Genomic DNA, 27,347 nt, shown 5'->3' with positions numbered 1-27,347 from the left:
TGATACTGCACAGCTTCATGATCTTTTGGAGTCTTTTTCCAACAAGAGAGGTTTGTTTTATGACTTTTGTGACATATCTCCCTGTAGTTTTTCTGCTTTTTTCTGTCTCCTCTAATGACCATGATGGAACTAGAAGAAAATTAATTAAAAACTATTAGCTACTAGCCTCAAAGGAAGTAACATATTGGCAGACGCAGCTAGCAATACCTGGCAGCATTTCTCAGCTGTGCCTTTTTAAATAAAAAATTCAAAAGATTCAAGGTGTTCCAGCAAGGAATAAATGGCCAAAGGTGAAACGGATGTGAAATGGCGTTTGTCTTTTCCAGATCTCTGCGTGTCACGCTCTTCATACACTATAAAGTTCTTGATCCCAAGTTGAGTCTACCTTTTGAACTCTGTTTCTATGCAGCTATTGGAAAAATGTTACCCACTCAAAGTCGTGACTCAAAACTGCCCTGGCTAGTCCCCTTCTTGTTCCGGGACGGAAAGTTTGCATTGAAAGCTGTTTGTCTCACTTGATGTTTGGCTTTTCAGTTACTGTTTTGTACATCTCTCCTCCTGACTTCAGAAACTGAAGCATACACTATATTTCTGATAGATTAAAAAAACTGCTTCTTATATATATGTTATTTTATTTTGTTTTATTTGATTTTTTTTAGAAGGACATAGCAGCAGTGCAGCTTTGGGACAGGATAGCTCCATGAGTTAGCAGGTTGAAGACCATGACTTTTCCCCAAAGTGTACCAGTAATTGCTTAGTTTTAAACTCCAGTCCTCAAATTATACCCACTTCTCCGTGATACACAGCAGAGGGGAAGGAGGTTTGGCATCGCTCTGATCCGAAGCACCAAAACCCCTTCGTCTTCCCTTTTCCCTTTGCTTCTGTTCTGTCAAGCAAATAACCCAGGCTCTCTGCCCTGTGCCACTCCTTCAAATAATCCCAGGATTATGCTGTTGTGAGGCTGAACTTCTACATCTTCTCTTTCAAGTCATATATAACCGTTCACTCCTGCTGTACTCGTTCAGGATTAGTCAGTTGTTGTGGTGGAAACCATTAGAGAAAACTTGCAATAGTTACCAAAGCCTTTGGTTTGGAAAACGCATGTAAGTCTTGCTTTGCACTAAATGCCACTGAAATTCATTCATGCTTACTTGACAGATCTACTAGTATTGAATAGCTAGTAAAATACAAAATACATGATGAAGACCTTCAGTTTGCGTTACCCAGAATGTTAAGACTGTCATAACGAAGTATGAAAGCAGTGCTATTTTGTATTAGCTTTATTTGTTGATACATTACTCATGCTTGACTCTTAGGAACATAAATTGCTTCTGGGTATTCTCTTTCAGCTCTTGAGTATTAGGGCCATTATTTAATTCTGCAATATTAACTGCAGATGGCTGAGCTGTCTGCCAGCCTCTGCTGGTTTCAAAGCTTGGTGATGCTGCAGTGAATGTGGGAAGAGAAAAATGTGAAACCAAAACCTAGAGTGACTAATAATTACAATTTAATATGTGTATGAGAGAACAGCAACAGCTGAGGAGGTGTTTTCTTTCCCACATTCTACTTCTGCCCAAAACAAATGAATTCAGGCAATGAAAAACTTTGCCCTTTCTGATATAGAATAGAAAAAGCAACTTAATGAAGGTGAAAAATGGTTCAAGAGGTTATGATGCTGGAGATGTAGATTAATAGTAATATTCAAGAGGAGATGGGTGTGGAAGTGACAGTAAAGGTCAGTCCTCCGTGTGGTATCTCTAGTGGAGATGTTACTGTAATAAGGATGTCTCTGTGAGCGGGGAAGCCTGGTTATCTCTGCCATACAAGGAATTGCGTGGACATACTGAAAGTCTCTCCTGGTAGCCGGGTTGTTAAATTGAGTCATGGTGTTAATTATAGCTCCTGGATGAGCCACTCAGGTCATGGTGTTCAGCTTGCGAAAACATTGGTTCCAGCTACACAGGCAGATGGCTAAGGCAGAAGCAAAGTCTGGCATTTGCCTTTAGACTAAGGATTTGATGAGGGATTTTTGATGGATTTCAGTGACAGATGACATGTACTGAATATTGGTGATAGGAAATTGTTACTCTGAAGAGAAATATATGGTAGTGCAGCATTTTAGAATCATAGAATCATTTAGGTTGGAAAAGACCTTTATGATCATCAAGTCAAACCCCGTAAACCTGTCACTGCCAAGTCAACCACCAAGCCATGTCCCTAGGCACCACATCTACATGTCTTTCACCCTGGGGATGGTGACTCAACCACTTCCCTGGGCTGCCTGTTCCAATGCATAATAACCCGTTCAGTGTAAAAGTTTTTCCTAATATCCAAGCTAAACCTGCCCTGGCGCTATATTAAAAAAACTGCGTCTTATATATATGTTATTTTATTTTGTTTTGTTTTATTTGATTTTTTTTTAGAAGGACGTAGCAGCAGTGCAGCTTTGGGATCCTATCACTGCCAAGTCAACCACCAAGCCATGTCCCTAGGCACCACATCTACATGTCTTTCACCCTGGGGATGGTGACTCAACCACTTCCCTGGGCTGCCTGTTCCAATGCATAATAACCCGTTCAGTGTAAAAGTTTTTCCTAATATCCAAGCTAAACCTGCCCTGGCGCTTCTTGAGGCCATTTCCTCATGTCCTGTCACCTGTTACTTGGGAGAAGAGACCGACTCCCACCTCTCAACAACTTCCTTTCAGGTGGTTGGAGAGAGTGTTAAGGTCTCCCCTCAGCCTCCTTCTCCAGGCTAAACAATCCCAGCTCCCTCAGATGTTTCTCACAGGAATTGTTGTCCGGACTCCTCACCAGCTTCGTTGCCCTCCTCTGGACCCACTCCAGCACCTCAATGTCTCTTTTGCAGTGAGGAGCCCAAAACTGGACACAGTACTCGAGGTGGGGCCTCACCAGTGCCGAGTACAGGGGCGCAATCACTTCTCTCGTCCTGCTTGCCTCACTCTTCCTGATACAGACCAGGATGCTAATTTCCTGAAATGTCAGAAAAAGCAAAGATCAACCTCATACATTTTTACAGATTTGAAATTTTAATCTGTTCCTTAAGCAATGGGTGAGGAAAACACGTCGACTTACTTGTAATTTGCTCACAATTGCCTGATCACACTATTGTGCGTCCCTTGACTTTCAAGTGGTTTGATTTCCACCAGTATAAAAAGCAAAGATCAACCTCATACATTTTTACAGATTTGAAATTTTAATCTGTTCCTTAAGCAATGGGTGAGGAAAACACGTCGACTTACTTGTAATTTGCTCACAATTGCCTGATCACACTATTGTGCGTCCCTTGACTTTCAAGTGGTTTGATTTCCACCAGTATAAATATTATTCTGCCCAAACACTTTCATACTTTAGAACTGAACAACTTAGGTATTGTGAAGTTCATTGTACATGCATCCGAATAGAAGGACAATTTTGAGGTTGGTGGGCCTGATATTGGCTCAAAGGTCTTGAAAAGATGGTTCTTTTCAGAGTGAGTGTCTCAAAGACAGTACATGTGCAGCTCCTAGTATTAAGTAGCTGACCTTTTTAAATATACCTACGTTAGAAATGGGAATATAAATGCTGTTATATTAAATACTTTAGTGCAAATGCATCTTTAAAACGTATTGAGTTGGAAGAGCTTGAGTTGGAAGAGGTTGGATACAGTATATTTACCATAGTGAAGTATATATGCAGGCAACTATACAGAAATGAATTCAGGCAATGAAAAACTTTGCCCTTTCTAATACAGAATAGAAAAAGCAACTTAATGGAGTTGAAAAATGGTTCAAGAGGTTATGATGCTGGAGGTGTAGATTAATAATAATATTCAAGACGAGATGGGTGTGGAAGTGACAGTAAAGCTGAAGGTCAGTCCTCCGTGTGGTATCTCTAGTGGAGATGTTACTGTAATAAGGATGTCTCTGTGAGCGGGGAAGCCTGGTTATCTCTGCCATACAAGGAATTGCGTGGACATACTGAAAGTCTCTCCTGGTAGCCGGGTTGTTAAATTGAGTCATGGTGTTAATTATAGCTCCTGGATGAGCCACTCAGGTCATGGTGTTCAGCTTGCGAAAACATTGGTTCCAGCTACACAGGCAGATGGCTAAGGCAGAAGCAAAGTCTGGCATTTGCCTTTAGACTAAGGATTTGATGAGGGATTTTTGATGGATTTCAGTGACAGATGACATGTACTGAATATTGGTGATAGGAAATTGTTACTCTGAAGAGAAATATATGGTAGTGCAGCATTTTAGAATCATAGAATCATTTAGGTTGGAAAAGACCTTTATGATCATCAAGTCAAACCCCGTAAACCTGTCACTGCCAAGTCAACCACCAAGCCATGTCCCTAGGCACCACATCTACATGTCTTTCACCCTGGGGATGGTGACTCAACCACTTCCCTAGGCTGCCTGTTCCAATGCATAATAACCCGTTCAGTGTAAAAGTTTTTCCTAATATCCAAGCTGAACCTGCCCTGGTGCTTCTTGAGGCCATTTCCTCATGTCCTGTCGCCTGTAACTTGGGAGAAGAGACCGACCCCCACCTCCCTACAACCTCCTTTCAGGTGGTTGGAGAGAGTGTTAAGGTCTCCCCTCAGCCTCCTCTTCTCCAGGCTAAACAACCCCAGCTCCCTCAGATGCTTCTCACAGGACTTGTTGTCTGGACTCCTCACCAGCTTCGTTGCCCTCCTCTGGACCCACTCCAGCACCTCAATGTCTCTTTTGCAGTGAGGAGCCCAAAACTGGACACAGTACTCGAGGTGGGGCCTCACCAGTGCCGAGTACAGGGGCGCAATCACTTCTCTCGTCCTGCTTGCCTCACTCTTCCTGATACAGACCAGGATGCTAATTTCCTGAAATGTCAGAAAAAGCAAAGATCAACCTCATACATTTTTACAGATTTGAAATTTTAATCTGTTCCTTAAGCAATGGGTGAGGAAAACACGTCGACTTACTTGTAATTTGCTCACAATTGCCTGATCACACTATTGTGCGTCCCTTGACTTTCAAGTGGTTTGATTTCCACCAGTATAAATATTATTCTGCCCAAACACTTTCATACTTTAGAACTGAACAACTTAGGTATTGTGAAGTTCATTGTACATGCATCCGAATAGAAGGACAATTTTGAGGTTGGTGGGCCTGATATTGGCTCAAAGGTCTTGAAAAGATGGTTCTTTTCAGAGTGAGTGTCTCAAAGACAGTACATGTGCAGCTCCTAGTATTAAGTAACTGACCTTTTTAAATATACCTACATTAGAAATGGGAATATAAATGCTGTTATATTAAATACTTTAGTGCAAATGCATCTTTAAAACGTATTGAGTTGGAAGAGCTTGAGTTGGAAGAGGTTGGATACAGTATATTTACCATAGTGAAGTATATATGCAGGCAACTATACAGGGTGCACATGTGAAGAATAACCAATAGTATGCTATACCTCTTGTAACACAAATTCACTGCAGCTCTTTTGAGCTTCTCATATGTGATACCATGTCTTTTTGTTGTTTTGTTTTTCCTGTCTGTATAGGATTCACAAAGTTGTAGTGGGGGAGGAAGAGATGGCTGTTGTAGAGAGGGTCGAATATCTGTACACAGAAGAAGTAATTTCTTGTTTTACACAAAGCGTGGCTTCATTTGGTAATGTTTGTAACTGGCAGGAAGAAAATACAATAGTTTTTTTTAAAATATTACTTAAAATAGAAAAGTGCTGTAGTTAAATATTGCTCTCCCTTTCTATGAGTTCTGTCAGAGGCTGATTTTTCACTGTGCTTGTATTGCTGATAAAAAGTTGTTTGGGAAGGTGCTGCTTACCTGTTTATTCCAGTTATATTCATTTCCTTATGGAGAGATGGAATGTGAACCTTCTCTGTTTGTGGAGACCAAAGCATTTTTTGGACATGTTTATACTAGAATGAATATATACTGAAGTATATGAAACAGCTGGAGTTGCCTTTTTGTTTGCCCTGTTTAAACTCCCACCACATAAGCTTAATCATGCTTTTTGTGGCGAAGATTAAAGGATGAAACTTTTAGGAGCACTCAGAATTCACCTGGTCTTTATTGCAGTGGTTTCAAGATGGTTTTTCATCTTTTTTAACAGAAACAGAAGTTAAAGCAGTGCTGGGCATATGTGAAAATCCTGCCTTAATGTGCGTCTTTGTTATGGAAAAGATTTATACCTTCTTTCAAATTGCTTTAGGAGACCACCTTAATACGCAAAGTATTTTGTTGCTTAAGAGAGAAACAACTGCAGCAACCAGAACCCAAGAGTGTTTTTAACTTCAATAAAAAAGATGCAAAAGGTCAGTTGGCGCTTTAAAAGGTTGGTGCAGAAATCAGTGCAGGGCACTGCAAGTTCACTCATATTTTGCAGCAAAGCTTCTGTTCTGGTTGTTCTGTATTTTGCATGTGACCAGCCTTGCATAGCATCTGTGTTAAATGCAATTAAAGTTAAATCACCCTTACCTATGCGGGAAAGGGAGGGATGCACTATGATTACTTTTTCCCCCTCTTCTCCTCCCCTCCCTGCGTAACCCGACGGGGCACGTGGCCTCCCGGGCAGCGCCGGTGACGCAGTGATATTTCACGGTGGCATGAGTAGGTTGCCAAGCAGCAGCTGCTTTTGCCAAGCACCTTGTTTGGAGCCGTGACTGCTCGGCACGTCTATTTGTGGCATGGAGCAAAAAAGCTCAGCGGGGCTGGCCGGCCACCGAGCCTTCTCTGTAAGAGTCCCCGTCTGCCTCTGGCAGCCACCGGCGTGGGCAGCCGGCTTTGAAAGCTCTCCAGAGAAAGCAGCGTGTGAGGAGGGAGGCAGTTGCCCATCAGGGATGATAAAGCAATGGCAGCTATTTTTGCTGTCGTTTTCCATAGCTGCCCCAGGACGCTTCCCCTCCTTTCTTTTTGCCCTTCTCATTAGCACCTTCCCCACCATCAGCTTTGGCTTCTGATAAGACCCTCAGTGTGCCAGGAGGAGCCTATCTGTCTTCTTCCTCGCTACATACCTTTTCCAGTTAAATACTCAGCTTCTCCCTTTTCTCGTCTCCTTATCACTGCTTCCTTAACAGCAGGCGGGTAGGTTTTGTCCCCAAATCCCAAGGAATGCCCTTGGGAAGCTGCTGCTGCAAATCAACAGCTCCCTACATGCTTTTCACTCCCTGTGGATGGCTTCGCCTCAGAGTAACCTAGAATTCCCTAATGAAAATGCCATGTATTTTTAACAGCATATTTCAGATCTTGGCGGCACGCCTCCAGCAAAATGACAGAAAAGAGAAAGACAGCCAGCTGCTCTGGGTTTGTGGATTAGCAAACCTTCTCAGTAGAAACTATGTTTTGCTTCAGTACCAGAAAGGCCCTTTTTAAACTCCTGACAAGCTCTTTTCTTGCTTAATGGAAAACAAATTGGGAGTAATGCCACCAGCAGCAAGAGGCAATAAAACCAGGCAGTTTCTACTTATTGCGCATGTAGAGTCCTATTACCTTGTAGGACTGCTTCTTCAAAAAAGTTAGGAAAATCCAAAAAGCAGGCATCCAAAAGCAGGCCTTTTGGATGGACATCTTATTGCACTGACTTGCTCTACTACGTGCTTTGCTACAGCCATGCAAAAGGCTGCACAGCAGCGAGCCAAAAAACCAAGCACACGGGTTGGTATTTTCCTGTTGGCCACAGAAGACACAAGGCAGCAGAGATGGTTTCCAGCTACCTTGGTAGCCTCTGCATTTCAGGTTATGGCAAGGACTGAAGTAGTCCACTGGGAGACAGAAGCACTTAAAGGCACTCTCATTCACAGCAGTAGCCTCCCAAGAGAATTGCCTGTGATCTGGGACAAAATACAAGAAAATAACTGAGGAGACACCAGTGATAAAGGGAAGAGGCAGGCTGGCTTGCTGTTTCTTATCTTAGTGGCTTGGTGCACCTGTAGTGATCCTGGGGTCACTACAGCACGGTTAGTCTGTTGCAGTCAGTCTCCCCGGAGTGTTTCGTACCTGCAGAAGCCCAGCATTGACCTGTGCAGGAGATCTTGGGAAGCAGGATGGAGAAGGAGGAGCCAGCAATCACCATGCCTGAATCTCCGTTAGCAAACAGCTCTCGGTTTCATCACTGGTGATCCAGCAGATACAGAAACCTTTTCTTCCAGCGCTGTTTCCTGCAACGGTGCTCTGGCAGGATCATCATGACCTAAGGCTACAACATGAGCATTGCTTGATCTGGAATTTGCTCCGTGACAGATAAAAATAGGCCTTGAGCTCCAGCCAAGTTGTGTCAGTGGTGAGGGTGCAGTCTCCTTAACCTGTTGCAGCTTGTGACTCTCGGTAGCTCTGGTGCAAGATGGATAATCACACCTACGGCTGGGTAAATTAACAGGGTCATGCTGCCCGGGTCCTACCTACCATGATGTCCTGTCGTGCAGGAGAACAGCTTGCCCAGAGGTTGCTTCCTGCCGAGAGGGAGGTAAAGGAAACCTGACCGAACCCATCCCAGAAATTTGGCCGGTTTGGTTTTGCTGTGCAGCAGCAGACGTGTAGTTGGCCGGGCTGCGGGAAGACGTGCGAGCCCAGGCCTGCAGGGAGAGTGGCGTGTGTGCTGCTGTACGCCTACCGAGCGAGCCATCCCAACTCGTGATGAGAGACTCCAACCTGAATGATTCCAGGATTTGGCCAGAACTGGCACAAACCAGACCCTCTGCAGTAGGTCCTAGGAGGGCGAAGGCATATTAAGAAGTAGTAGCCTCCACTGGACTTTCTGTCATATCCTTTGTCTTTTTTTAGTCCTAATTTCTCTACTCGTTCCCTCTAGTCATCCTCTTCCTGTCCTCCTCTGCCTTCTCATGCTCCCTCACAGACTAGCAGATTCTTCAGATACCGAGACGCCGTGTGTCACCAGCGCAAAGTTCATGTGGTTTTGCAGTTCAGTCGATTGCTAGCAAGGCTGAGCGACTTCAACACAAGAGGTAGTTACTGGGGACAGCTTCCCAAAACCCTGCTTCGTCTGTAGTCACAGGTCACTGGAAGCTGTGTAGCCCACGTCTGCTGCAGGCTCTGGGCTCCCGGCAGGGAGGGCTTGCTCACACACTTGCAGGAGTGTAAGTGTTAGCTGCACATCTGCAGCTAATCGACCCTGCCTTCCCCACTAAGCGGTGCACACCAGGCTTTTTAAATAGAATATAACCATGAAATAATTGCAGCATTAGGGAGGCATTCTGTGGTGAAGGAATGATTAATTTTATGCTTTCTTCCTGGCCTTGCTCTCTCAGCTCCCTAATATCCCCAGTAAATTACCTCAGTAAGTGTTCTTACATTAGATAATTGTTTTAAACTCAGCACATCACTGGAAATCAAGCTTCGTTTTTCCTCCTTCGTATATTGCCCATTATAGTGTAACTGGCAGTTCAGTTAATGGCCTGTGAAGCACAACAGAAACCAGCTATCCTTCTGTACCTACCCCCTCTCAGATGTGCTGACAAGAAGATGCCTATAGATAAATTCAGCACCTGTGACTTATAAGACACAAGTGGAACATTAAAGGCCATTTTTACAATGTGATTAATATACCGTAGCATCAAAGCAATATTTACCTAATGACAGAAGTCTTCTCTTCGTCCTTTCCACTTGCTCATTTACCCACGATAAAATATTATCGGAATCCTCCTCCACCCCCCTCTCCCCCCCCTCAGCAGAAGGTGGCTGCGGACAAGTTTGGGTGGTGAACATATTTGCTCAGAGAGGTAACTCACACATCGCTCTGCTCTCCTGGGGCGGCTTCCAGCAGCAGAGCCCCTTTCCAGCATCCCAGTTTGCATGAGGGCCTGGCAGGGGAATGTGCTCCTCCGCCGCTCGCAGCCAGCCCCAGTAAATCACAGCGTGACGGGCTCACCGCCCCGCCGCTGAACTTTTAACTTGAAGCTGCAGCAGGGCGCTGAGTAGCTCCGGCTACATGACACGGAGCTGTGAAAGTAAATCACTTCTGCTGGGAACGAGGGGAAGTCCAGCATATTTTTTTGCAGGCTTATGCCTACAGCTTCGTTGCGGTATAAGCGTAGGATATATCCACCCGTGAAAGCAATTTAGAGAGAGAGAGATGGATTTCCAGCGCAGAGCTCACCCGTACCGCATCCCGGAGGATGAAGAGGTTGCACACAAGGTCGCTCCTGATGCCCACAACTCCACAGGAAATGAAGACGAGAAACCAGTGTCAAAATTGCAACGTAGGCAAAGTGACGTAAAACTCTACAAAGAGTTTTGTGACTTTTATGCAAAATTGTAAGTTTGTTCTGTTCAGCTTCGGGGTGTAACTACGGTGACATTATTGGCATACTGTACCTATTTATTTTATTATCTGAGCTCCGGGCAGGCTGTACAAGCCATTCTCTAATGCAACCTTTGCCACTGTTCTGCTTGATACTTTGCCAGTTGTAATCGTCAGCTAAAATCCAAGCTATTGCTTTAAACTTCATCATTCATTGCATCAGAAATTTTTATCAGCAGTTGAAACGCGGTTGGAATTTGTCAAGTAGTTCCTCTGACTTTAGGTTGTTTGCCTGTTATTTTGGCCAAACGGATAAACTGCTTCACTAATGTAGAAGTACTATGTGCATTGCTATTTTTTCATATAGGATGTGTTTCAGATCTAAGTGAAGTACGTTTGCTTACTAAGGAGGAAAGCCTTGTGCTTTCGTTTGTTTTTGCACTTTGTTTCATGTTTCTTGGATTATACTCTGTGTCTGACAGCACTTAGCATTAAACATTTTTTTAGTGTTTAACATCCTTCGTACTTGAGAACTGTTGAGGTGGTGATGAAAGATCCCGGTTTCCGTTGTGGTTATTCTTCACTTAGATTGATAAGGAGGATGGGTGAAGTGTCTGAGGGTTGTTCCCCCCCCTACAGAAAGCATACACAATCCATGAAGGCCATTGGTGAGCTTTATATTTAACCACTGTTTATATGTATGATCACTGCAGTTTGTCTGTAGGCTTGTCTGTTGGGATAGTATGAGATAGACCATTCTCTGTCTGATCTCCATAGTGAAACTTGCCCACTTGTCATGAATATTTGGGCAGCAGTTACTGTTTTCCTCTTCTGCAAATATCTCGAGAGAGAGAGAAGAAAAATAAAAAAAAATAAAGCCAGCTAATAATAGCTGGTCAGATGTGACCTTGCGTAGGGGTCTTCTGTGAGACAGTGTAAGAAATAGATAAAGCACATTCCTTTTTGAACCACGTGCGAGGTGTTTGCTTGCTCCCTCGGATGCTGTGCGAGGAAGGAATTCAGCCCCTATTGAACCTGGTGGGAGCCAAGAGACCTTACCCCTTGGTGGGAAGGGCTTGGCATCTTGCAGAGGACTGAGGGCACAGCATGATAGGTCTTTTCTGTATCGAAATGTGTGCATGTGCTTAAAATAATGTCAGTTGTTTAATAAGCTTCCAGAGAGAAGTTTGAGTCGGTGGTTTTGTCAGCTGTGATCAGATTGTAATACAACTAAACCATTGCCTCGTATTTGCTGTCTGCAGCAGGGCAGAAAGGTGATCCTGAAAGGCATAGCTTTGAGAGTTTACATGTGAGGGGAAAAATGCTTGCAAAGGAAAAATCAAGTGAGCCCTTTTCTGTCCCAGGAGTGTTTCATTAACTGAAACGCAGCTGTACTGTCTGTTGCAGATGTAGACACGATCCTAGTGAAGTAGCTAATTCCTCTGACATTTTGCAGCTACTGCACTGTCATTTTATGGTTATGAGCCTTTGAGAAGCAACCAAGGTTGCAATTTGAGTAATTTTTGCATTCTTGGCATGGGGTTGCCAGCTTGTCATGGCCTGCTGGTGGGTTGAGTGGGGTAGCCAGAGCATTCCCACCCTCCCCCTGGCCCTGGACCGACACTGGCACGCCGTGAGCTGACCTCCCTGAGATGAACCCTAACAAACCAACCAAAAATCCCATGACTTCTAACTAGTTTTGTAAAATTACTTCAAGCTATGTGAAGCATATATAAGGAATAATTGTTTGCCTGCTCTGGTTTTCAGTACTGTCTGCCAGGTTAGATACCGTACACTCTTCCCCATTGCTTAGTTAGAGCTTTTGAACCAATGCTGTTGTATGTATTTTAGAATTAGGAATTATTTTGAAATTACCTGTTTACCTGAAATTTACCTGTTTTCTGTAATTCTAGTGTATTTTTTTGTCATTGTGATAGTACTTCTTTGAATTGCCTGCCTTTTCTTATCAAAAAAAAGCCCATAAATTTATCTGCAGTAATGATGTTGCTGTTTGGTTTTTTTGAATTAATAGTTTATTAGAGTGCATTGTGGGGATTTTGTTTGTAAAGTGTTTGGAAGCAGAGGGAAATGGCAGTTTTATTTCTGAGGGGATGCCACAAGTCATTAAGTCCATTCAAAAACTTGTGTTGAGGTGCCCAACATTAGGCTGATGCAGTTGGCTTTCGGGAAGAAGGAAGAGACACACAACCAGTGGTGTTGCCTATTTGAACTAATTTTCTTTCTGTTTCTTTTTTTTTTTTTTTTTTACTACAGTAACATGGCAAACGCGCTCGCAAATGCCATCTGTGAACGCTGCAGAGGTGGCTTTGCCCCCGCTGAGAAAATTGTCAACAGCAATGGTGAGCTGTACCACGAGCAGTGCTTCGTCTGTGCCCAGTGCTTTCAGCAGTTCCCCGAAGGGCTTTTCTACGAGGTAAGCCCCCATCTCACCCCCTGCCCATCCCCAGCCTTTGCCTTGTGCCCTCCTCCTCATAGAAGAAAGAACTACAGTCAGATAAGTAGCTTAGAAAGTTCTGTGGTAAGAAGAGGTCTCCGAAATATACCAAGTAGAGGGAGAAAAATGCAGAAATGTTCCTCTGCCAGTTTGGAGGAGATCAGTGTGTGTAACCTTATTTAAATGTGTAGTCTCATGTTAATCAGAGCGGAGAAAAGAACTGCTGGAGATTACTCTCTCAGTGCAGACTTTTCCCTCTGAAATCTGTGAAGACAAATCTCTATATGATACCAGAAATACAGAAAAAGCATACTTCTTAGGGGAGAGCAGTCATATAGAAGGAAACCCCAGCATCCTGCAGCCCATAGGAGATATTGCAGAGTTGAGTGAGGCCAGCACGGCACGTGAAAACTTGCTTACAGAGATGACCTGTTAAGTCAGCATGCTGAGACTGGGGTGTGTGGACACCCCAAACCCCTCAGCTATCTCAGGCACAAAGTGACTTTAGTGAAAGCTTTATACTAGCTTATAAAATATGAAGTAACTGTTATAAGGAAGGGTAGATGATGTGAGTCAGGGAATTATTGTCTGGGAGATAAGGTTCCGCTCAAGTAGCTTGTATTCCAGTGTATTTACAGTAGCAGTTATAGGATTTATAGAATCAGAGAATTGCCTTGATTGCCTTTCAGATCAAGTCCAACCATCAGCCTAACACTAACAAAAGCCATCACTAAACCGTATCTCCAAGCACAATGTCTACCTGTCTTTAAAATACCGCCGGTGATTGTGCCTCAACCACTTCCCTGGGCAGCCCATTCCAATGTTTAATAATCCTTTCAGTGTAAAAGTTTTTCTTACATCCAATCTAAACCTCCCCTGGCATAACTTGAGGCCATTTTCTCTTGTCCTATTGATTGTTACTTGGGAGAAGAGACCAACCCCCACCTCTCTACAACTTCCTTTCAGGTAGTTGGAGGGAGTGTTAAGGTCTTCCCTCCTTTTCTCCAGACTAAACACCCCAGCTCCCTCAGCTCCTCCACATAAGAATCGTTCTCCAGACCGCTCACCAGCTTCGTTGCCCTTCTCTGGACCCACTCCAGCACCTCAATGTCTTTCTTGTAGTGAGGGGCCCAAAACTGGACACAGTACTCGAGGTGGGGCCTCACCAGTGCCAAGTACAGGGGAACAATCACTTCCCTAGTCCTGCTCACCATGCTGGTGATCTGAAAAGGAAGGTAAACAGTGTGTTAAAAGCACAATGCTGTGCTCTCGTATACGGTTTGCCATCCTTGTGGCAAGAGCACAACAGTTTGTCTTCCACAGTAGTATTTCTCATTTAACAGAACCATGTTGACGAGCAGAGGCTGAGCAAGGAGTGTGGATTGGAAAAGAGATTGGCAAAGGGGATTCCTGGGGTTTGCTGTCTCTCACCTTGTCTGAGGATCAAAAGGCTTTTCAGTGCTGTAGGGATAGTGTTGCACAAATTGTGGTAAATGAGCCACTAGTGTTCCGTAAGACATCAAAAGGTGAGCTGCAAGGCAGTAATAATTAAAAAGACAACAAAACAAAACACCCTCTAGATACTTATACATTACATTACAATTGTTAGTATATACTGAGCTGCTGCCTGATGCAGGCATGTTGAGGAGTCCTGACACGTTAAGACCTGAGGCAAATATAAAGTGATACAAATGTTTTAAAACTATAATATTTGTAACTGTGTTAATAAAATTGTCTTAATAAAATGTATTTTATCTACATAATGAGTACTTTATTTGGCCTTTTTCTGACTCAAAAAACAGTGGGACAGTCCAGGGACATCTTTCAGAAAGTTGAATAGTCCTTTGTTTGAGATAAAAGCTTGAGAAATCCTGCTTTAGGCAGCCTGTATCTCCTAGAGGATGGAGGAAGACCACAATGGAAAGAAAGTCTTATGTTTGCACCTAATCCGGGAATATTACAATGTCTCTGTTGCTCATGATGGCCATATCTGAATGTCCTTGGCAGGGGCCTGGTGGTGTTCAGATATATTGCATGTAGGCATTTTGTTTTCTACTGCTACCTTGTTAACGTTCATATTTGTATTGGTCTTTGAGCATGCTCTTACTGCAAAGTGATGCTCCCTGTTAAAGACATTAAGTCAGAAGTGAGTGTCGATAGATTGCCCTGGGAATGAAAATAGCCTCATGTACTAAACATGGTTTTGGTTAACGTTGCTAGGTTTTCTTTCAGGCTGGGTAGACGTTTTGTTCTTGAGAAGTGTTACATAGAAAGTGGAAAGTGTCAGTTAAGAATAGACTTTTTCCCGCAGCTGTTACAGAAGTAAATTAATGTGATGAAGATTAAATGAATATGTCAAGATTTGTGTGGCTCGAATTCATTTAACCCTTCTGCTTCTAGCCTTTCTAGTGTCCACCACAAGGTCTTTCAGTTTCTTCTCCACACCTGCAAGTCTGTCTGCTGGCGTTGAAGAGATGTACTTTTTGGTCTGTTTAAGCCTGTCTGACAGCCTCCAGGTGATGGCTCATAAATCTTACCCAGCCTTCCTTCCCCATCTATACTGGCCTGTCCTGGGCATCTTCTAGAGATTGCAGAGGATATTGGTGGATACCTGTGCTGTCCCAGCCCTCATGCCTTTGGGGCTGTTTCAGTTGGGAAACCTGCGGCAGGGCATTATCCTCTGTCTCTGTGCCCTTTAGGGTGTCCATGCACATCCCGTGCTGCCAGAATGGCTCTCACTTAGCGCTGAAGTGGTCATTGAAATGATTGCAGTGGAAACCCCAGCATGTTTCCTGGTGGTGCTACTCAAGAAGGGCTGACAAGGCCACAGCTTGCTCTTCTTTCATTCGGCACCTTGGCCTCAGTGTGGGGAACATACTGGGTGACAGCGTTTTGGGGAGAGGGAGAGACAGCCCTAAGCAGGCAGAGGATGGACTCAGGTTGGCTGATCCTCAGAAGGTGGCTGACAGTGCTCTGAGGACTTGAGATGATCAAGTCAAGATCACTGTCAAGAAATAGTGACTGGAGAAGACCAGCAGAAAGGATACCTTCCTCTGACTGGCCTAATGCACTCTTTGAGAAGATGGATGTGTTTGGAGGTGTGGCCAGGTAACATGTTTTTCTGAGCAGGTTCCACGTGGGTAAACACAGGCATTGTTGGTCACTCAGCATGACTTTGTGTTTATTCTGTGTCTGGTTTAGCTAAGCTAGTGTTTCTTGGAAATGATTTCCAGCCCTTAGCAATCGGGAAGTCAAATATTCTTCCTCTCCCTATCACAGGCCTTGCCGAGTCCCCTGGTAAGTCATTAAGCTGCTTATCACATTTGCTGTCAAACACTGCCGTGATAAGCTTTCACGCTCTGTTCCATGAGTAGGGGCTGAACTAGTCAGGCTACGCAGGAAGAAATGCCAGTGCAAGTCTTCTGCACCATGGGATGTGTCTCCAGGCTGCTTGCAGGGACCCCCACCAGCACAGGTCCTCACGATCTGCCATCAGAGCTGAGCCATTTGCAGGCACAAGGGGTGCCACGCTGGAGCAGTGCTCATCTGCAGCTGGGAGTTCACACAGTGTAGCAGGAATTTTGTTGGTATCCTCATGAGCCTGTGTTAGAAATGATAATACAGATTGGTAGCTAGTGCTCATCTGCAGCTGGGAGTTCACACAGGAATTTTGTTAGTATCCTCATGAGCCTGTTTTAGAAATGATAATATGGATTGGTAACCAGCTGGTATTGGCCCTGTTGCATAAGGGTGTGAGCAAGAGCTGGGTGCCTAATGTTGCATGGGACCTGCTGGGGTTCATTGGTGTTCCAGTTGCATAAGGGTGTGAGCAAGAGCTGGGTGTCTCATGTTGCATGGGACCTGCTGGGGTTCAAACTGGGGTTTGCCCAGTATCACCAGTTTAGCATGTTTTCTTATGCACTCAGCCTAAAAAGAAATTAGCACAAGCGCATGCTGGCAGAGTTTCAGAGTTTCTGCTTTGCCATCGGACATGAAGTGATAGATGGCAATTCTGCTCTGCTTTTACTCCGTCACCTGGAAGCTGTGTATTCACACGGAGCTGCTGTTGCAGAGTCTTACAACAGGTTACGGTGCACAGTCCTGTACTAACAGGAGCAGAGCAGCTGGCTTAATTGGAGAGCTTTGGCAGCAGCATGCCCGAAGGGACAGGTTGGCCCCACTGTAATCAGTCAGCGAGCATTTCCTCCAACCACGTTACTTTTGGGTCCGGGAACGGCTACCTGCTGCTAGAGGTTGCCTGTCTCTCCCACTGGGGAGTGTGGGCACCTCACCTTCAGACAGGGGAGGTTAGGAGAGGTGACTCCTACTCCTGGTCCAGCTGTTGGTTAAGAGCCTCTTGGTGGGTGCTTTCAGAGGAAGCCCAACCTGCTCTGTCTGCGTTGTGCTGGGGTGAGGGAGATGGAAAGGCTTGGAAAGGTGCATCCCACAATAGAAGAAATACAGCAAAATCCTTATGGAATACTCACAAGAGCTATAATTGGGGAATCTGTATTGCTATTATTATTGTTGTTGTTATGATTATTATATCATAAAATAAAACGGAATGGCATGTGACTCTTGTCTCCTGAATGAGATGGAGTTCCTTTCAGTTTTGTTTGTACTAACCTATACAAAGGTGAAAGGAAGGTGCAGCTGCAATGTGCTTGTCAGATTTGTTTCTATTCCAGTTGCACCTGGAGTGTTTTCTTTAAACAGGCTTTACCAGAAACTGCCTTAGAGGAGGAGTCTTTAAAGACTGGGTTTTTGAGCGTGTCTTTCCACCAGGTTAGCTAAAACCCGAAGAGATCAGCTGGAGGTTATGTCGTGGTGAAGCGTTCTGTGCAGAGCTATTTAACTTATGGACCTCCAACATAAAACAGTCAAATGACCTTGCTTTTAAAATATGTGCTGTGGAATTTGGTATAGAAGCCCAAGGCTTTCTCTGACGGATGAACTGCTGGGTCATCCACAAAAGGCAGCACAAATGAGCTGAGAAGGTTGAAAATATAAACAAGACTGAATGGTAACCAACCTGCCTGACGCAAACAAGAGGGGAAGAAAACCTGTTTGGTCTGCCCAGATCAACATGTGGCAGCTCTGAAATCCAAGCAAACCTAACTATCTCCCATTGGACCACCTGTTTACACAAAACAGGAAGCTTTTGGATTTTTTTTTCAGTTTAAAAAGGATTTTATCCAGCAGGAAGCAAGCACAATTCTCAATGAACCAGTAATTTCCATTACTCTTTGAGACAGTAATAGCCCTCTGTATCCCAATTTAATAAATAAATATATAAATAAGTCTCCAATTGAAAAAGTTGTCTGTTTTAGAGTATTACACTGGAAAAAGACTTGATAAATTGCTAGCAGAAACTTCTGGAAGAGTTTATATTGAGCACATACCTTTCTGTTCCGAGTAGATGCAATTCAGGTTGGGCACAGGAATAAAGTTTCTGATCTCGAGTATCCAGTGACTTCTAGAGTGTTTCATTAGATCCCTATCCTGCTACTGGCTCTGTATATTGCACAAGTGATTACTATCCTTACATTGTATTTGATCCTTGGAATTTCATAGTATAAAACAGGCTATCTTGAAGGACTTTGCTGTATTTTCTGTCCGTGCACCAAAACTTTATTTGTGGGTAGTTATTTTATGCTCTTTTCTTTGTTTTGTGTTAGACCCAGTAAAAAGGAAGGAGTGGGGTTTCCTGCTGTCCCCCATTTTCTAGTGTTTTAAACTGAGACCTTCAAATCCAAACATTTCATAACATACCTAATATTGTCTGTCTGGTTTTGACATGCTAGTTGGCGTATGTGTCTAGTAAAGATGTGCCTGAAGGTATCTAAACATTTCCCTTCCTTTCAGGACATACTTGCCTGCATGTTTTTACATATTCTCCAGCTATGTTGCTAATGCAGTGCTGTAAAACTCTTTTGTTGCCATATGTTGGGTTTTTTTTCTATGTGAGCTTGAACTGCAGCTGAACTTCTCTAAGCTGTGAGAAAATTCAGATTCAAATCCAAATCCCTTAAGATTGGTTCCCTGTTTCATTTGGTCGATGTAGTGAACTTTGATCCTTAAAATCTGGACTCAGTGAGCTTAAGGGTCTTTTCCAACCTAAAGGATTCTATGATTCTATGCAACAGGCATCATGAAAGAAAAGTCTTATTTCCCTTCATGTTTTGGCTGTATTGCTCCATAAATTGCAAAGATTTCTGTCCTGGGTGTTCTTCCTCCCCTGTACTTGCTTCCTCTGACATGCTGGGCCATTCCCACAGGAAATGTAGAGTGGGGAAGAGATCAAATGGGTTCAGGGAAAACGCTTCCCTCCAGGAACAGTTTTTGTAAGCTAATTTCCTGCCCAGAGGTTGCTCAGTTGCATCAGAGTGTCAGCAGTCTGTAAAAATTCAGATGTCTCTTGTGATGTAAATGGGTGATGAAAAATGCCTTACACTCTCAGCAGCATTAGAGGAACTGGTGTGCTATTAACGCTACACACTAACTAGTAGCTGAATTAAGGTAGATGCATTTAACACCTAGCACGTGGTCTGTTTTTTTGTGCAGCCCCTCATGTTTTACCATCTAATTGCATCTGGAAACAAACAGGTAAGTTACTGCATTTACATTAAGGGCACGCTCCTCATCCCTCTAATGCTCAGATTTTTTTCTGTTTGCAGTTTGAAGGGAGAAAGTACTGCGAACACGATTTTCAGATGCTTTTTGCCCCTTGCTGCCATCAATGTGGTAAGTTTTACATCGAGGTGACACACTTCACACTGATATCAAATGGGAACGTCACTGGGGAAGATGTGCAACCTTTGTGTATCTTCTCTGATAGATACACAATAGATAGTGGCCCTGTGCAGCTGAGCATCTGAACTTCCAGAATGAACTGGACTTCAGAGAATTTGGGGGGCTGCTTTCCCTAAAGTTCATCAAACAATGGGATTTTTTAAATTTTTTTTTAAAGAGGTGTGCATTATTTGAGTGAGTAGTTTAGCTGTTGATCCAATGAACAGACCATTCATGACTCCTGGTTAGATAAATCTACATGCATGTGCTCCTGCATCTGAAACCCTACAACAAGTCTTTGTCATCTGCTTTGACTATTGTAACCCACCCATGCTGTCCTACTCCAAAGAAGCAGGGACAGTCTTTATCATCTAGTGTTATAATCAACTGATGGGCCAGCTGGTCTCCCTTTGTATTTTTGAAACAAACACCCTTAAGGCTTCAGTGTCTGATGTCAACACTACATAACACCGAGTGCCACATTTTATTTGCCACTCTTGATGTAAATGCTTGCGTGTCTGCTGCACGTAATCATTTGCACGGGTTTTTTTACCACTGTGTGTGACGCATCGTGCTCAGGCAGGGCTGGAAAGTCATTACTTGACCATTGCTTAAACTGGTCTGGAAGCTTTTGTGTTTATGTGGCACCTTGGCAAGGTGCTATGGCTTTCACTTACCTCAGTGAGGCTTTCCCCATGTGGAGGGAGGGGTTGAACTCCAAGGGAGGGGGAAGCAGATGTTATGGACCTTTGCATTTAAAGCTGTGGATATGAACAAGCTCAGGAGGAGGAAGAAGGGGTCAGTGGTGATTTCTAAGGAGCTATGCTGCCTATCTCCAGGATTCCTCCTGCTCAGCCAGCAGAGTTCCCACTGCTCCTGCCCTGGCTCCTCGTAGCACCAGCTCCCTTAAAATCTCCTTGAGGTCCTGTGCAGAGATGGACTTTGCCGCTGCTTGGATTGAATAAGCACAGTCAAAATTGACGGGGCTGTTGTCAGCGATGAGGCCTCGAGCATTCCTGACATTTCTGGACTCCATTGGGTTTTGTTCTTGAAAAGCTACGACTTCATGGGCGTGCTGCAGAGTCACATGCTGGATGCTGTCGTCTACATTGGTTACCTCTTGAGTTGTACCTTCTGAAAAGCCAGGACTCGGCCTCCCACGGCACTGGGAAGCTGAGCTCCCAACACGGCTCAGGGGCCTTGGCTACAACGTCCACACAGAGAAGGATTAAATCACGTGTGTGGTGGACATGGCTCCAACTGCCTGTGCAGTACAGTCACACCCTGCATGCATAACAGTAGTTCTCACACTATTTTTTTAACGTTTTGCAGGACAGGACTCTTGGTGGTAGGTGAGAAGCCTTGTGTGTTAGACTGACTGTTCTGCAGCTTCACTGCGGCTTTGTGTTTTGACTGCCATGTTTTTTTCTTTTCCGCAGGAGGTCCACAGCCACCCAAGCTCAGTTCTGTTGTGCTTTGAGTATAGAGACCCTTAAAGGCTTGGTCCTAGTGGAGTAGAAACCACTACGATGTACATGACAAGTTAAAATTGTCATTTTCTAAAATAAAAGAAGGAAAAAGATGATTAGGACAGGAGAAAGCTGTATTACATAAAGAGTATATTTCCATACATTTCCTAACAGCTTGAGAACAGATAAGTAACAGAGAAGGGACTGAAAAAGGGTGACTGCAGAGAGAAGGTGGAGTGTGTGTGTAGAAGGGCTTGCATATATAGAACAGAAGATCCTCCATCAGCATGGATGTTTTCTTCTCACCCATGGCAAAAAAAACCAAACAAATAAACCCAAATTCTAAAATTTTGAACAAGTACTGCAATACTGAAAGCAATGTATCCTACCAGGTTTGGAGGGGAGGAAGTGGATGATGACATTGTAGAAATTTAGTTGTGGATTGCTTTGAACTTTGTCTAACACCTTTTTTTACATCCTGGTGTTGTGTTTCTTACAGGTGAGTTCATTATTGGTCGTGTTATTAAAGCTATGAACAATAGCTGGCATCCAAAATGCTTCTGCTGTGATATCTGCCAACAAATACTGGCTGATATTGGATTTGTCAAGAATGCTGGCAGGTAGATCTTCACCCTTCCTTCCGTTACTGATCATGTATAAAATGAACTAAGAGGGAGCACTGGGAGATTTTGTTTCCTGAAGCTTTCCAGCTGAGGTGGAGCAATTGAAGCATCTTCTGTAGGGAAAAGGTCTGAGTGCATCACAAAACTACGAATGGGTATCTTAAAATATACACTTAAAATATTAACAGTTTACCTCCTTCAACAAAAGATTTCTTAACAAATATGCTTTCTACCTGGTAACATTTTTGGGCCATTGTGATACATAATAAGACATAGACCATTCAGATACAGAAGCATTGTTTTTATTTTTTAGGATCAGTTTTTACTTTCTTTTTCAAACTTGGGTTTCGAATTTTGTCTAGTTTAGCACCTTATTTCTTAATAATAGCTTTATGTTCAGTGGGACACATCACAGGATAGGCTATTTATACCAGCTGTGATCACAAGAATGTTTTACAAGTGGCTTCTGTGGCCATTGGCTTCATGGATATAATACAATATACACAGTTATTTACAGAATTAGAACTTGTGTGGTCATACAGCTTCCAATCTAAATTTTTTAGACCTTGAGAATAAACCATTCAGCTATGAGAATCTATCATAGACTTTGTTTTCTGTGTTTCAACACATCTTAAATTCAAATGAGCTGAAGAAATTATACCCCTGTGGTGACAGAAAATCAAATGATAGCCCTCGCTCCCCTGAACTTGGTTTGCCTAACAAGGAAATTGTTTTAAAGACTGTTTTCCCTCCCAAAAGGGCTGATTGAAATGAGATTCTAGTAGATTTTTTTGTTTATATTTTGCACTGTAGTATGTGGTACCAGTACTTAACCTCTCTTTTTTGTGCTGTTTCAGACATCTCTGCCGTCCTTGCCACAACAGGGAAAAAGCCAGAGGGCTGGGAAAGTACATTTGCCAGAAGTGTCACGCCATTATTGACGAGCAGCCTCTCATATTCAAAAATGATCCTTATCACCCTGATCATTTCAACTGTGCAAACTGCGGGTAACTTGAGTTCTGCAAAAAGAAAACAGGAAAATGCTGGGTTTATTTGCTTCATTGATTTACATCTTGAAGTGCAAACCTGTCCTGTACAAGCGGCAAGAGGGGTGGGGTTTGGGTGCCTTGCGGCCAGATGTGTGTTACTGCTTTTGGGATGCTGAAGTTGGGTCTGTAGTTCAAACAACAGCTGACCTGTAGGCAAGTAAGGAAAGGCTGGACTCTGGAGGATAAGGTGGTACCATACAAAATGTGAAGAACAGACACAGATAATAGTTTCTGTCGCAGTGAAATGAGAGCTTGTTATTCTGCTCCGAGAGGAAGAAAAGCAGTCCTCTTTGGCTGCGTGAGTAACCATCTTGCCTATGTTGTTTCTTTTTAGTTGAGTGGCATGCAGACTTTGTGTTTTTCTTCTAAGACCCGTCTTTTTCTCAGAAGCTTCCTCCCACCTCATTTTATCAGCTTCTGCAACTGCAGTACACGAAGCTGTACATTCCCACATCCTGCACTGATGCAGAGATCGGGGGGAATTGTAGAACATGGCACAGATTATTAGTTGTTTATTTCTGGTGCAAAGGAAGCTATCATTTCAGTGCCATAGCAAAGATTGATTTGAATAACAGCATCGTGGTGTGTCAGTGGCAAGCTGTTGAGAGCGTTAGTGAGTTACAGGCATGTTTAAAGTTTAGCTGTTCTCGGTATTCTAACCATATAAATTACTAAAAAAGTAGAGTATATGAGATTCTGCAATTGGCAATGAATAAACGTAACTAGCTCCTGGGGGTCCGTAGTTTTCTTTCTCTGAAGTCTAATACAACAGGAAAGGTGTATCTAGATGTAGAGACTACATTTTACTTTCAGTTACAGTTATGCAAATCTAAAATAAACCGGTGACGAGTACCAGAATACAAACCAAACATGTCTACAGCTGTATTTGTGCTATGTATCCAGAATGCAGAGCGTCAATAGCTCAGTAGGTGTTTTCAGAGACTTCATGCATCTCGCTTAGCAGCCTGTTCTCAGTTTATTGTGGACTTCATCAATCTAGAACTATGTTGAACTATGTCATATTTGCTGCTGCTGCATTACTGTAGTACAAATACAATTTCTAAAACAAATGCTAAAAATTATATTTTTTTTCTTTTCAGAAACTCTGAAGAGTTGACATGGTGCAGTGCCTTTATTCATGCTCTCAATTCATTAACTTTTGAACAGGAAGGAGCTTACTGCTGACGCTCGTGAGTTGAAGGGAGAATTATACTGCTTACCCTGCCATGACAAAATGGGGGTCCCCATCTGTGGGGCGTGTAGAAGACCAATTGAAGGCCGTGTGGTGAATGCTATGGGCAAACAATGGCACGTGGAGGTAAATATCAGATGATATGTATTGTCTTTTACAAACATAAACATTATCTGGGATTTTGCTGATCAATTTCAATGAAAGTATTAGCAAAGTATGCAGTAATGGTTAGTAAATGCCTTCTCCTAATCCCATCTTCAGCCTTCTTGTGGCTGGTCTTCCACTGGGAAACAGAAGTTATTTCCTACCTGACAGAGAGCTTTGAATGTGAAACTAAAGCCAGCCATCAAAGGAAGTGCTGTGAGAAAATTTCAGAGTGCAAAGCAGTACATGTGGAAAAGCAGTAAATTCTGTAGCAACCATAGTGTTATGGAGCACTATAATACCCTTATGTCTTCCATAGTCACCTGTCATGTAACTAGCTCTAAAGCACTTTATGTGAGGGTTCATATTTCAAGGCAATGTACAACATATAGTTCCACATCTTCCTTTTGAATTAGGAAGATGAACAGTCTATTCCTTTTGTTGTTCTGAAAATCTCCTCCAGCAAATGCTTTCTTCACAAGAACATAAAGTTGGTGCACATTATTTAAAATATCTTAATTTTTTTCATTGATAACATATGAGAATCCCTTTGTTTGATTTTTTGGGGGGTGACTTTTGGATTGAAATGTTGAGTATATTAAAAGGAGCCTTATTTCTGTGGTCTAAAACATACAAAGTTTTAATTCTTGTTTTCAAGATGGTACAGCTAGCTCAGGTAACTTCAGTCACGTTCATTACTGTGCTCGGTTGGTTTGCTTTCCAGAAAAACAATACCATTACTTCTAAATAAACAAAAAAAATGTATGTCATTTTCTTTGTAGCATTTTGTTTGTGCAAAATGTGAAAAGCCGTTCCTGGGTCATCGTCATTATGAGAGAAAAGGCTTGGCATATTGTGAAACCCACTACAATCAGGTAAGGTCACGTATTTTTAAAAATGGTGTTAATTGGTAAGTTAGTGAACTGGTTTTATTAGATAGAGATGGAAAACTGTGGGCATTCTTCTGTTCTGTTCTGGGCACCTGTGGATGTAATGCCAATTGGTAGATGTTCTCTTGCAGTTAATTGATATGGATTTCTCTACACATTGGTCTGGTACTGAGAAAGAAAACTGCAGGTGTTTCACAAAGGCTAGCCAGGACAATCGGTATCGAGTTGTTTTTTAAGCTTAGTCATACTTAAGCAGAGCTGTTACGAGCTTTTACATGTCTGTGAGGTCAGAGCAGCTAATGACACCCAGTCTTTCCCAAGAAGCTAAAGATGATTGGCCACTCAGTAGCTGTGGTTTAAGACAAGGCCTTAGTGAGTTGTGTGGTTTTCCCTACAGCTGCTACCCTGAGATGACTGTGTTAACATACACTGCATCACCCACCTCATTCATGAGGTTACTGAAGACTGCAAAAACTACCTTTGTCAGAGGACACCACCTAGTGACCACTTGCATTTATATATTGGGAGCAGCCCAGGGAGCTGGGGTTGTTCAGCCTAAAGAAAATGGGGCGGAGGGGAAACCTTATTACTCTCCACAACTACCTGAGAGGAGGGTGCAGAGAGGTGGGGGTCGGTCTCTCCTCCCAAGTCACAGGTGATAGGACGAGAGGAAATGGCCTCAATATGCACCAGGGGAGGTTCAGATTCGATTATAGGAAAAATTTCTTCACCAAAAGGGTTGTCAAGCCTTGAAACAGGCTGCACGCGAAGGTGGTGGAATCACTGTCCTTGGTGGTATTTAAAAGATGGGTAGAAGTGGTGCTTAGGGACATGGTTTAGTTATAGTTTTTGTCAGTGTTGGGTTGACGGTTGGATTCGATGATCTGAAAGGTCCCTTCCAACCTAGACAATTCTATGATTGTAAATAGGAGTTATATACCATGGTACCATCCCTCGCCAGACTCCTTTGATTGTGTAGTCCAGCACTGCCACGTATAGACCTTTTTATGTGGAAGCCATCTGCATTGTGTCATGTCCACCTCTTGGCTTGTGTAAATACAAGACTAGGGGTTACATCTGGGAGTTGTAAGGCATCTGTTAATTATAGATGGATTCTGAATTCGTCAGTGATGAAGGGCAGGTGATTGAAATGTTGTTGGCATACTTGTAGGCAGTAAATGCTGTGACATTAGTAGTAGTGGTGTTGCAGCCATCATGGAGCAAGTACATATACCAGACATGAGCTGTATGTGAAGTGGATGTCTTTTACTAGGTTAACTACTGCAGCTAGGAAAAATACATTAAATTTTTGGAATTCTTAATTGTTACATTCTGGACAAATGTTAAACCTGGAAATAGAATGAATAATTTTTGGCCTAAATTTCCTTCTTTTTTTTAATAAAAATAACATTTATTTAGATTTTTTTTTTAGAAACAGCAATATGTTGTTCTAGTCCTGCATGTTCAGTCCAAATGTTAAATTGGCTGATTAGTAATGATGAGCATGTGACACCGACTGCTGTATTTCAAATGTTCAGGATTAAAGAAATGTTAAAATAAATTAAGATTATATTTACAGAGGATCAAACAGATGTAAGCAAATGTTTTCACTTTTAATATTGTAAAGACTTTTTGTGATGAGATGATGCAAAATGTACTTGCAAAACCAAACCTGACTTGCCAGCATTCTCCTTATTTTACTGAAATAAATAGGAAAGCTATTGCATTTCTCAGCTGAAATATAGTTATTTTGTTAGAGAAGCTTCTCTTGATAAAATCATTACATTAAAAATTCATTACTTCTCTTTCGTTTTCAGCTATTTGGTGATGTTTGTTTCCATTGCAACCGTGTGATTGAAGGAGATGGTAAGCACTTTTCTAACTGTTCCCTTCACGTTCCTTTCTGATGGCAGTTCTCTTTAAAAGTGGAGCTAAGGGGAAAGCAGCTCCCTGTTGAATCCTTGATTGTTCTCATTAAAACAAAACTGGCCGTTCTCTTGATGAGAAATTAGGTTAGAGCTGATTAGTCAGAGACCAGGTGATGTTTCATGATGGTGTGGAAGACCACCCAGCGACTGAAGAGAACTGTGGTCAACTGGAAACCCTTTAGTAACATGCAAAGGCCAGGGATGCCTGAGGTGGCTTCAAAAAAGAACACAGGCAAGCAAGGATGACCACACAGGCATCTCCTCAACAAATTTAGAGATCGTGAATCAAATTTGTAAAAGTGTTTAGATGTTGAAAGATGTGGATGGGCACTCTAAGGAATTTTTTTTAAGTGCCTAGTTTCCATTATTTCAGTTTGGTTCCTAAAGATACCTACCTGTCTATCACAGGCACCTGTCATCAAGGTTGATGATAATGTCACAAAACCAGGAAAGACTGTGTTTGGAAAGATGTGTCTTATAAAGGCAGAACTGGATGGAAGTGTTTTTTAAGTTCGGGATTTTATTTTGGGGGGGGGGGGAAGGGTTCTGAAG

The 27,347-nt window shown here is 42.9% G+C and overlaps 1 protein-coding gene across 7 annotated transcripts in view; it reads left to right on the top strand.

Moving 5' to 3' along the window:
- LIMS1 (LIM and senescent cell antigen-like domains 1) overlaps positions 1-27,347 on the top strand; it is a 79,986-nt gene that overhangs the window by 48,472 nt on the left and 4,167 nt on the right. For 4 of the 7 annotated variants that reach the window (XM_014956715.1, XM_014956714.1, XM_014956712.1 and 1 more), the window contains exons 2-8: positions 12,528-12,687; positions 19,386-19,452; positions 21,469-21,589; positions 22,450-22,599; positions 23,809-23,959; positions 24,760-24,852; positions 26,685-26,733. In XM_014956715.1, the coding sequence (XP_014812201.1) occupies positions 12,528-12,687; positions 19,386-19,452; positions 21,469-21,589; positions 22,450-22,599; positions 23,809-23,959; positions 24,760-24,852; positions 26,685-26,733 (791 nt within the window). Of the gene's footprint in view, positions 1-9,856; positions 10,268-12,527; positions 12,688-19,385; positions 19,453-21,468; positions 21,590-22,449; positions 22,600-23,808; positions 23,960-24,759; positions 24,853-26,684; positions 26,734-27,347 lie in introns of those variants that run through there. The other 3 variants (XM_014956711.1, XM_014956709.1, XM_014956708.1) reach the window with 2 other exon arrangements.

This window comes from Calidris pugnax, unplaced genomic scaffold (genome assembly GCF_001431845.1).
Source record: "Calidris pugnax isolate Ruff unplaced genomic scaffold, ASM143184v1 scaffold318, whole genome shotgun sequence".
Lineage (NCBI taxonomy): Eukaryota > Metazoa > Chordata > Aves > Charadriiformes > Scolopacidae > Calidris > Calidris pugnax.
The sequence above is the reverse complement of the archived record's forward strand: the minus strand, read 5'-3'. Positions and strand labels throughout refer to the sequence as shown.